We start from the raw sequence: 11,961 nt of genomic DNA on the forward strand, positions 1-11,961 counted from the left end.
ATCTTATCAAGGTGGATCGATGATGGCCTGGTTATGCCATCATATGGTTCGATGACAACTGCCTTTCCTTTGAACGCCCAAGGGCCTTCTTCCATCACCCGTTCCCAATCACCCAAACATGAGAATTGCAAGGTGTACAAATTTTCATCGAGTGGCCTGATCTAGACTTCTTGCGCCAGGTCCCATGCTACACGCATGTTTCTATAAAACCAGTACTGGCTGTAAGCTTTGTTCGTATGAACCCTAGCCACCGCCATCAATCTAGCTCCTTCCGCTGGCAGATCGCCATCTTCCACTACTATGTCGGTCAGGTCTTCCTCCTTGAGACCAAGTTCCTTCATCATCTTCTCCAACTCGCTCGCGCTGGAGCTCTCCGCTTCAGCCGAACTACCCATCAGATCTCTGGTTCGTGAAAGCTTTGTTCCTCGGACGGGACGGCCCTAGCAAACCCCCAACTTTCCACCACGGCGGGAGCACAAGACTCCGACTAGCCGCGGCAAAGGGAGGACAGGGGAAGGAGATCTCCACGTCGTGCCGAAGGCGCCGTCGGGAGGAAACGAAACCCTAACGTGAGGGGAAACAAACCCTAATTATATTGGTATAGATATAGATATAGATATAGATATAGATAATAAGTTGGGCAGCTATCTGCGTCAGCGCGCTGGCCCAACTGTTGGGCCGATCGAGCCCCAGCCGTTCGATGCAGCGTGTGATGCAACACCTTTAACCGTCAGATCAGATCCTCCGCCTGTATCCGTGGTTTTCTTCCCCAAATAACGCCACCGCGCGCGGAGAGAAGAAAAGCTGACAACGAGCACCACCGGCCTACCCGCGCCGTGCTTGCAACTCGTCGCCGTCGTTCGCATCCCTCATCGCCGGCCCCTCATCGCTGACCGTCGTGTTTTTGCAGCTCATCGCCATGACGGGTCACCGCTCCGACTTCACGCCGTTGTAGCACCAGCTGCAGCTCACCGCCCCAATGGTTGCAATGCTAGGTGCGCCGCTGGATGCCCTCGCCGACGATGCTCGACATCGGGTGCATGCCGCTTGCATCATCATCGTCTCCCTGGTTGCCACTTCCATCTATCGCCATCGAACTCATTGGTGGAAGCTTTGCAAGTTGCCGGTTGCAACAAATCGGAGCTCCATCGTCGACATGCACCTTATCTGAAGAACTCTGGCCATCGACGATGCAGCAAAATTGGTCGCCGGTTGTAGCAAAAACTAACAAAGTGTGTAACAAATGGTCGCCGATGAAGCTTTTTATTATGGCCATTGAAGCTTTTTCACTCACCGGATGAATCTTTTTCATGCACTGTTTGAAGCTTTTTCCCTTTTTGCTACAAACACGAAGACGACAAAAGTGTGGCCGGCGACGACGGTTGCGAATTTGTTGCAACCGGCAGTGGAAAGAGCTACCTCCGGCGACCAAATTTGCTACAACGGGTGTGCGGTGGTGCAACCGGAGCACGGGTGGTGCGACGAGCCGGTGACATAGGTGACCACGGCCGGCAAGAACGCGGGGTAAAGGAAGAAGAAAACACGACCATGGAGGGATGCAGCTGGATGTAGGGGATGAAGGTGTGCGGTTGGGAAAAGATAAGGGAGGAGGGTGCGATCTACATGGGGCCTAAAAAAAGCATCTCACGCGGGGGTGCTGTTTTGGTGGGCGCGGGATGCCAGCGAGGCTCGCGGCCGGCTGAAAATTCGGCCGGCGCACCGGTCACAATCGTTTCCCTAATAAGTTGGCGAACTCTCAAAACCATTAACAAAAGTGTTTGCCGCCTCTCAAAGTTGAGAGAGCAAAATCAAGCCTTAGCAAAAGATTTCCTCTCTCTTACACGACCACCTCTTTCTCTTGTTCGGCTGTGTGCACGGCGTCGCCTTGTTGTGTTCCTTGCCTTCAACGACCACCCCGCACCCGGTTGACACCCCGTGGCCCCGCCAACCTCCGGCTGCCAAATTTTGCTAAACATCCGCAAACTTTTCTTTTACACTTTTTTGTCTTCTTGTGGTCTTCACCCATGACGGCGCTTCTATTCATCGTCCCTAGCTTGGCGGCGTTCCCCTTGTCATCTCGAGTCACAGGCAAGAAAACTCCTACACCTACGTAATTTGTCTCATAAATCTCTCTCCTCCCCTTGAATTTCAGGGTGGCCCCCCTTCCGCTAAAACTTGCCAACTAATATCATACATTAAATTTCACAACTATTTCACATAGGCGTGGCAAAGCTCCACTAGCAAAGGTGCAACACACGCGAAGCAACACCTACAAAGGAAAAGCTCATGTACACTAAGAAAATGTACATGAAAAGTGGTCGCCGGCCATCTTTGCCGATTCGGATGAATTTCGTTATGGATCACACCATTGTGCCACTAAGATAAAGATGAGTGGAAGAAATCATTCAGATGAGCGCCCAAGTCATAGCCCGTGTAGGAGGAATTTTGGCTACTTTCTCGACTACTTCCTCGCACACTTATGTCACACACGGTAAGTCTCTGTCAAATTGCTTCCGTGCAACATCTATCCTAGGTCCTAGCTAACTCATGGGTACCATATAGTGACGTGAAGTCGTCGTTGGCCGTGTGGAAAGAAGAAGAAAGAAGGAAGAAACGGGAGAGAGTTTTCCATGTGGCGTTTAGTTCGTTTGAGGAGTTTGTTCATGTTCACGGTTTTTTAGTTCCTCAAATTTGATCAGTTAAGGTTTGAGTAGAAGTTTGAAGAGTTATATTTTAGGAGTTCAGTCAGAGATGCCTCAACTAGGCTATTCCTATGTCACTGGGTTTGGTCAGAGTTTGGTCATCTCTCTCTCTCTCTCTCTCTCTCTCTCTCTCTCTCTCTCTCTCTCTCTCTCTCTCTCTCTCTCATTTCTGTTATCTCCAAGATTCATGCAAATACGCATCAACGTTCATGATTTCTCTTATCTCTTCATCATTGGGGAATTTGTCATTTTTTGTTTCGAATTTGGATTTCAAATCTTGCAGTATGTTCTCGTTGCCACCATGGCATTTTTTTCATAACTTTTCGACATTCATACATAGGAACTTTTTTTTCAATTGCATGCTCCGGTAGCACCAACCCTCCCCCTGCAGTGTTGGTTATAGTCGTCGTTGTGCACTTTTATATCGTTCCATGATAGACGATATGTATTCCACTAGTATTGAAATTTCTCATCTTCAAACAAGCTTTCTTCCCCCTTAGATAAAACAAACCAGGATGTCCATACAATATGTTTAGGTACTGAGAAAACATAAACAATGGTCTGCAAGGGCAACAACACAAACATGCCCTAATAAAAATATATGGAAAAATGCCACGAAGAGGCCAAAAAATCAATGGGTAGAAGGCATTGCAAGGCGGCGCCCTGCCACAATCAGAGCGCCCATCATGCCGCCTAACCTATCTCGGCCTCGTTGCCTAGAGAGCGGATGTTAGTGCTGCAAAAGTCTAGAAATTAAAATAGAGTAAGTGGCCCGTCAAATGAAGACCAACTCGTCTTGTTACCTGTCATCCAAAGGGTCTATGTCATCATCACAAACACTAACCAAAAGAGGTGTCTCCTCGTACTACTATGGTTGGCCTGAGTTTCCATAAACTCAGCCAGGTCCTGGGCCTCCCACTCAGGCCCAAGAGCCTCATACACAAAGCTCCAAAGGAAACATGTAGCGGGCAGACGAAGAAGATGTGGGTTCCATACTCCAGAACGCCACAAAGAGGGCAAAGCCCATAGCTAGGCCCTTGCCGCTTAACCACTTCCATTCCCGATGGGAGGCGACCACATAGAAGCTGCCATACAAAAATCTTGATCTTCTATGGAAGGGACGTTTTCCACAGAGGTGTGGTGCACGCACGAGTCAGCTCATGACATAGAGTATGATATGCCGAGCTGACAGAGAAGAGCCCTGATGGGGCCAAGTGCGAAGATATGACGTCTAGATAGTCCGGAAGTATTGGTGAGAGGGCCGCCCGAAGGTCGGGCAAGCTACGGTTTGCTCAGGCCCAAATGTTTGTCGGAACGAGACATTCCAATTCCCATCATGGGCGTACAAGGCAACAAAAATCATCGGGTCCAAGCAAATAGCAAACAGATTCGGGAACTCGGCACAAAGTGGAGATCGTCCCAGCCATAGATCTAGCCAGAAGAGGGTCCCGTCTCCATTGCCTATGGAGATGAAAAGTCCAAGTCAAATCTCATGCCAGCGATGGATCTAACCAGAAGGGGGTCCCATCTCTAGTGCCTATGGAGATGGAGAACCCAAGTCGAATCTCATCCTTCATTGACTACATAGACTTCCATAATGGACCCCCTCTACGCTCACAAGTGAGAAGAGGGTAGCCTTGCAAGTACTTCGCTTTAATAAGCTGCAGCCACAAACCCCCATCGTCCCTGAGAATCCTTCAAACCCGTCTCAAAATCAAGGCCACATTCATGCGATGGGACACAAGAATACCTTATTTGTACTCTTTTGAAGCATTTTCAAAATAATTGTATCCTCTTACCTTATTCTTCAAATAATTTTTATGCTCTTTTGAAGCGTCTCGCGGTATGTTCAAACATGAAAGATTGGCTTGTTTTTTCCTTTTATACTTTTTAAAATAGTATATTTTTTGGTCAAGAGTTGTATTCCTTGGCAACTTGCCGCAGCTTGTGCCTCTCTTGGCAATTGGTTGTAGCAGATTAAGCACTAAGCTTGGCTGCCGGTAACAATATAGTTTGAGAAAAAAACCACAGCACATCTTGCAACTGAGTATCTCAACATTGGCCAGCTAATCCTTGCAACCATATCAACGAAAAAGGGTTTCCCACCGCTTTATATTATAAAGCAACCGCACCTACATGCGACAACATCAAAGGTTCAAGGTTCAAAGGAAAGCAAGGAGTGCAACAAGGTACAAAATAGGTTCAGCTGGGGCACAACACAACAAACCCTTGCAACCATATCAACATGCCTCGCCAGGAAAAATATAAAAAATGTCCATCCTAGATTTAATTAAAATTTTGTTGTACAGTAGGGTCACACATAAATGGTATAAGATACAAAACATGGCTCATTTAGAACTAAATGTAAACGACACCATGTCACGACTGCGATAATACCCGCTCTAGTCCATTAGCATGGCATTTGCTGCAAGGCTCCAGAACAGTTAAGTGAACTGTAGGTGGAACTTCATTCTCAATGTGTGTTTTGATAGCCAAGAGTGCCCAAGGAATTTCCATGAGAATGCCATTCGTCATGGGAGTACACCAGTTGTCCTCGCCTTGATCATCACACCTACTCCCATATATGGTGTCCAATGTAAGACACTCAAGTGACACCGCGTTCTTGAGAATATAACATGTTAGTTCAACCACGCACTTCGCAGAGTTGAAACCGCTAATCTTGACGTTCTTGAGGTGGCCATGGCGGTGTTCAGGCATGTGCCTCAGTTGTGAATCCGCAAAAATTGATTCATGCACCATGCGCCGCTGAGTCACCTGACGATAAAAAAGGATAGTATGATTCAGTTAACCGGACCCAGACTGATCGGATGGCTTTGCAGGATGAAATAAATGAACAGCGTTAGCGCCTTACATCTAATATCAAAGTCTCCAAGGAAGGAGAAGCGTCGAGGAAAGAAACCAGAGAAAAGTAGTCATATGCTCGGGAAACAATTGCTCCTGATCTCACAGTGATGGTCAGGTGCTTAAGGTGGAGGAATTTGGTAGGCAGCATTGGTGCATCAACCACCTGCACAAGAACGATGTCATGTATCAGATACACCAGGTATGAGACTAATTTAACCATATATACCGCTGGCCTACAACACCCTACATTGTGGAGAATATATACCTCTCTCGATGATTGTATGGCGAGAGTTTCAATATTTGGCATAAGGGATGGCAGCTTGGCACGAGCATCACGGATAAGGTTTGTTTGTTGCAATTCTAGTTCCTTTATCGGCAACGTTTCCACAAGTGAGAAGTCTAACCAGTTTCCGCAAAGGTATAAACTGGAGAGATTTGGAGCTTTGCTCTCTATCACTTTCAGTCTCTCGCATGCTAAAACACTAAGAGCGCTGAGCCGCTGCAGAGCACAAGGTAGCTTCAGGCATTCAATCTCAGGGCAACTAATAAGATCCAGTAGCTCCAAAGTAAGAGAGTTGGAAATAAGGCACTCTAACTCATTCCATGTAATATTCACACGCCACAGATACAGGCTTTTCAGGCTTCTCAAGGGGCCAAGTTCAACTGGGGGATGGAGGGCGCAAAATCGGAGTCTAAGGTACCGAAGTGAGTTCCGAACCCCGTCAGATAAAAGCGAGCATGGGAAGTTGTATTTTCCCTTTGTTTCAGACAGCACAAGGGTGAGTTCTTCGATCCCTGGTTTAAGAGCAATCTGAAGCCAACGGTCAAAATAACTAGTGCCAGTGAACCCGCTCGTGCCATAGTAGTCAATGTTGAATGTTTTCAAGCAGCCAGAGTGGTTCCTGAGAATGCGGTCAATCTTGTGGTCAAAATTCTCTCCACACGCACTTCTCTTCAAGCCAATTGTGTCCTTATTGAAGATGAGACTGGAATGGCATCTCCAAGAATGGAAAAAGGCGCGAGATACGCAAGCAACACGCGCAGCCTCACGCATTGGCATCAAGGAGTGTATACGAAACAATATGTCCTGCACACACATGCATTGGATAAAAAATCAAGATTGATATTGTGAGGCGCATTCTGGAGAAAGAAACAGTATAACCACACAGAGTAACATCGTGCCCCAGGTAGCCCTCCACACGGTTGCACAAGGTATGGGTTAATTGATCAATATCATAAAGGCAAAGAAAAAGGCGAAAAATACAGAGTTCAATGCATAAATCGTAATTTATTCTGGAATCAGGTAGCACAAATTGCACAGAAGGAAAAAAATCCTATAACATCTAGAGCACAACAGTGAAATCTTGTTATGTTTTTATGGGTTTTAGATACCACAGTAGCAGAATGAATGCTTTAGAGAGGGTTGTGATCGAAGCAGGTGGAAAGATGAATCATTTTTCCAATTTCTTCTAGAATGAATATGCAATCATTGATCGCATGATGTTTGCGACAGCACAACACTAGCGTCATAGTGCTACTCATCGTTCCTTCTGTTAATTTTTATAAGCACTACAAAATCAGAGTTTTGACCATCAATTTCCCCCCACTATTGTCTGTTGATAGTTAGAAGATGATAGTGGTCAGCAAATGCTTTTGAATACGAACCGAACTGTGTCAATTTTGAAGCACATGACTCACAGTTTACTACTCCTTCCGTCCGAAAATAAGTGACGCTGCTTTAGTTCAAACAACGTCACTTATTTCCGCACGGGGGTAACTTTTTAGACAGTTTGTTGGTCAAGGCGTGAATTTGGTTGGATTTTGGACAGCCGAACTGCACCTTATAAGAAAAGAACGGAGGGAGTAATTGCTAAATCAGTTTTGCTAAAGCACGTCTAGATGTGCCATAAGTATTGCACATCTAAATTTCATATCATTAATCTTACGCGAAGATTCATGTGGATATTTTCTTTTTTTCTTTTCCTTTCCCTTTCTGTGCTTGCTTGTGTCACTTAGAAGTGCAATAACTAAGGCACATCTAGATGCGCTATAGACAAACCCAGTAAAAACCGCCCGGAATGAATCGTCGGCCGGGAACGAATCTAGATGTGCCATAACTAAATCACACCAGTTACAGTAGCACTAAAGCGGACGGAACGAATCGTCGAATTTCTCACTCATTCAGTAAAAACCGTCCTTTTTTTTCTGTCAACATTAGGATGTGACCAGAAAGAAAAGAAAAAAACATTAGGATGTGACCAGAAAGATCTCTACTCTGTTTGTAAATCGTACTATTATGCATCAGAATTCAAGGCATCAGTAGCCGGTACCTCAGGAAGGTCCGGGATTGAGCTCCGCGTTGCTTTGCCAGACTGAGAATCGCCATCGCCGCCGCCTTGTTCCCCACAGGCCGATCCCTTTCTTTTACCCGTTGTTGTTGAGGCCATGAGCCGGCCTGCGCTACGTCAGAAGAAAAAGGGGGATCGTTATGGATGGATATACAAGAACAAAGCAGATAAGGCGCCCGATCTCTTGAGAAAACCCACCTGAATCTTCTCCCGGTTGCTTCCTCGCGCCAAAAAAGGTTAGAGCTTTCAGTAAAGGAGCTCGATTGGAGAGAGTGGCCGACGAAAGAAACCTTCGTCCCTCGGATCGGATCTGGCCAAGAAACCACTTCCGTTTCCCCCCTCCTTCAGACCCCAACTCTTATCCAGCTCTCCTTGTCTCTCCTTGTTTCTGGCTCCGTTTTGTACTCGAGTTCCGGCCGGCGACGGAGCCGGCGGGCGGACGGGGCGAACAAGTGCGAGTAATTTTTAGCGGATCTTTCTTATTTCCATTTTCTTGAGTTTCTTTTTTGAGAAATAATTTCATTTCTTACGGATGATTGTGCGGCATGCGATGGACCGGCCCAAGGTCTGCTCTTCCCACACCACGACTAGTCAAAAAAAAATTCTGAAAAAAAAGGACTAGTCAAAAAATGTTCAACAATTTCGAAAAAGTCCAGGGATTTAAAAAAATTAAAAATTGGACAAAACCCAGCCCCAGAAAGACAAAAAAACCACAGAAAACAGAGAAAAAAAAGCAAAGAAAGAAAAAGCTCGGAAGCTTCCTATTACCGGTAGGAAAAAGCCAAGCGTACATGGGCTGGCACATCGAACAGCGACAACCCCTCCTGCACATATGTACATTTTATGTATACATCAGGAATTTTTTATACATGTTTAACATTTTTGTAATACATGATTAACATTTTTAGAAATGTATGTTTCATGACTTCTCTCATACATATTGTACACTTTCGGTGTATACCAGGAATATTCTCTAATAAACGCTTAATATTTTTGAAAATATATGTTTAACAGTTTTTATTAGATTTTTTAGAAAATATGTTCAAGTTTTTATGTTCTAGATTTTTCATATGAATTAGGAGCATGTTTTCGGTACACATTTATTATTTTCTAAATAGATGATTAACATTTTTTTTCAAACTTGTGTGTTTTATGACTATTTTTGTTATACACATTGTTCATTGTCTGGTATATATCAAGAACATCTTATATATAAGGATACATTTTTCAAATATATGATTAAATTCTTTTGATATGCAATTATTTTTTAAAAATATACATGTTCTAAATTTTTATATACATCAGGAACATATTTTTATACATGTTTAACATTTTTTCAAATGCTTGATTAACATTTTTCAAACACACGATCAACTTTGCTTTCAGACATTGTATTTTTTGTGCACATTTTCGTATACATGAGAATCATTTTTTATATACACATTTAATACTTTACAAATGTTAGATTAACATTTTTCAAATGTTTGATGTAGATTGTTTTTGTAATATATTTATTTTAAATATTTGGAGGTATAAACACAAGTGAAAAAGAGAAAGTAAAGAACAAAAAAAGGTGAAAAGAAAAACAAAAAAACAAAGGTGTGGCCTTCCACGCGCCTGGGCTGGCTCATCTCGCGCCTCTTTTCTGGCCAGGTTAGGTGAAGGGCAAGAGCATTGTCGGCGCTAACGAAGGACTACTTGAGACAACCATGAAGACTATGAATATGAAAGAGGGTGAGCTAGATGGTGTCTTTGTCGCTGAAGAAAAGATAGGCGAGCTTGCAAAAGTAACGCGATGGCTGGCCGGCGGTTGAAAACATTGATACAACGAGACCTTTTTAGCGGAAGTGCTGAAGGACACGTAAGTTTGCATGGAGCCTCACCCATCATTCGGCCATCCATGGGGTTGGCAACAACTTACTTGTCATCCAGATTTTTGTCTTGGCCATTGGGAGAAGGTGATGTTTTAGGAACCCTGGATCTTCCATGGACTAATTGTTGAGGATATTATTTGTGCATGTATATTGTTTTTTATACATTAGGCCCACCTCTTTAGTTTGTTGTATAGATTGAGGTAGAGGTCCCACATTGTACTCATATATACCATGCACATTACACCGAATCAATACATCGTGTAATCATAATCTCATACATGATTATCAGTTTTTAGGTTTTAAACTCTAGCCTTCCGCTCCCGCCGCCGCCCGCGCGTCAACCACGCCGGCCGCCGCTACTCTCCCGGGTACTGATGGGGTCGTTAGCAGGTCATCACTCGCAGCAACATCTGTCAGCGGGCCAGCAGGTTTTTTCGGCGGGTCATCCGGCCTACCCGGCTCTGCAGTCGCAGCCGGGGCTGCTACCCATACCGTACGGAGAGTACCCACCGCCACAACTGAGCGGCGGCTACAGCTTCCTCATGGCGCCGTCCCCCTCGCCGGCCCTGCCGCCGGCGCCCTGGGACCCGATGCTCCTCCCCGCACTGCATGCCGCTTCTACACAGAATAACTACACTGGGGGTGGTGATTGGTACATGGGCACCGGTGCTACGGCTCACATGTTTTCTCATCTTGGTAACCTTGCCTCCTTCATTCCTATCTGCACCGACCGCCGCATCATTGTCGGTGACGGTTCCACACTTCCTATCACACACATTGGGCACACTTCTTTTCCTTCTAGTTCTACTTCATTATCTTTGTCTAACATACTTGTGTCACCTCATCTTATTAAGAATCCCATTTTTGTTCGTTGTTTCACTCGTGAAAATTCTGTTACCGTTGAATTTGACGAGCTTGGTTTTTGTGTCAAAGACGCTCGAATCAGGATGGTCCTTCACCGATGTGACAGCCCTGACGATCTCTATCCGGTGCACTCGCCTTCATCCACCACCACCGCACCGGTTGCTCTCTCCGCTGGAGTCGATCTCTGGCACGCTCGCTTGGGTCATCCCAACCCCGTCACACTTCGTCATATTCTTAAGAGTTTTAGTTTCAGTTGCAATAAGATCGAGGATCACACTTGTCATGCTTGTCGCGTCGGCAAACATGTTCGTCTCCCATTTAATAATTCCACCACCATTGCTTCTTTTCCTTTTCAGTTGATTCATAGCGATATGTGGACTTCTCCGGTTCCAGTAACTCGGACTATTTATATTATCTGGTCATTCTTGATGATTATTCTCATTATGTGTGGACTTTTCTTTTACGCAGAAAGTTGGATGCACTCTCTACCTTGACGGCTTTTTACTCCTATGTTCGCACGCAGTTTGGGCGTCCCATCCTTGCGCTTCAGACAGACAATGGAAAAGAGTTCGACAACTTCGCTTTCCGCACCTTTTTGTCGCATCACGGTACAGTTTTCCGCCTCACATGCCCGTACATTTCACAGCAGAACGGTCGAGCCGAACGCGTCCTTTGCACTCTGAATGACTGCGTTCGCACGCTCCTGTTTCATGCCAACGTGCCGCCTCGTTTCTAGCCGGACGCACTCGCCACTGCATCACTTCTTCTTAACATTAGATCCTGCCGCCCATGGTGGAACTACGCACCTCATCATCTTCTCTTTAGTACGCCCCCGTCTTATGACGACTTGCGTATTTTTGGATGCCTTTGCTATCCCAGCACTGCCGACACTGCTTCTCACAAGTTTGCACCTCGATCTGTCGCTTGCATCTTCATCGGTTACCCCTCTAACACCAAGGGATATCGGTGCTATGATCCCGTCTCCCACCGTGTGTTCACTTCCCGACACGTTTACTTTGATGAGCATGTGTTTCCGTTTCACCAGGTACCCCCGACTGTTCCTTCCGCTACCGGTGACGCGGGCTCCTCGACGCCTCTCCCAGGGCGCTCGCGCGCCTCTCTTGGCCCGCCCCCTGGCTTTGAGGCGCGCCTCCCGCATGCGGGGCCTCCTACAGCCGCGGCGCTGGCACCCCCGGCGCCCCCGGTGTCCGCGGCCCCCGCAGCTCCCCCGGCGCCCGCGGCCCCCTCGGCGCCCCAGGCCTCCTCGGTGTTCCCGACGCCCCCAGCCTCGGCACCCTCGGTGCCCCC

General features: G+C 46.2%; 1 protein-coding gene across 1 annotated transcript; it reads right to left on the minus strand.

Moving 5' to 3' along the window:
* Positions 1 to 4,988: 4,988 nt before the first annotated feature.
* Positions 4,989 to 8,350, minus strand: LOC119319080 (putative F-box/FBD/LRR-repeat protein At5g56810). Its single transcript, XM_037593588.1, has 5 exons — positions 8,114 to 8,350; positions 7,898 to 8,022; positions 5,833 to 6,654; positions 5,575 to 5,730; positions 4,989 to 5,477 (listed from the first exon to the last, which is right to left on the minus strand). The coding sequence occupies exons 2-5, from the start codon at positions 8,012 to 8,014 to the stop codon at positions 5,082 to 5,084; spliced, it is 1,491 nt and encodes a 496-aa protein (XP_037449485.1). The 5' UTR covers positions 8,015 to 8,022; positions 8,114 to 8,350; the 3' UTR covers positions 4,989 to 5,081.
* Between the last annotated feature and the right edge of the window lie 3,611 nt (positions 8,351 to 11,961).

The sequence above is a fragment of the Triticum dicoccoides genome, chromosome 6A (genome assembly GCF_002162155.2).
Source record: "Triticum dicoccoides isolate Atlit2015 ecotype Zavitan chromosome 6A, WEW_v2.0, whole genome shotgun sequence".
NCBI lineage: Eukaryota > Viridiplantae > Streptophyta > Magnoliopsida > Poales > Poaceae > Triticum > Triticum dicoccoides.

Excerpts from the sequence above, each read along its gene's own strand:
- LOC119319080 (XM_037593588.1), bottom strand. The coding sequence starts at position 8,014 with ATGGCCTCAACAACAACGGGTAAAAGAAAGGGATCGGCCTGTGGGGAA. Across the intron at positions 5,731-5,832 it reads CCATACAATCATCGAGAGAG|GTGGTTGATGCACCAATGCT; the intron begins GTATATATTCTC and ends GTTCTTGTGCAG. Across the intron at positions 5,478-5,574 it reads TGGAGACTTTGATATTAGAT|GTGACTCAGCGGCGCATGGT; the intron begins GTAAGGCGCTAA and ends TTTTATCGTCAG.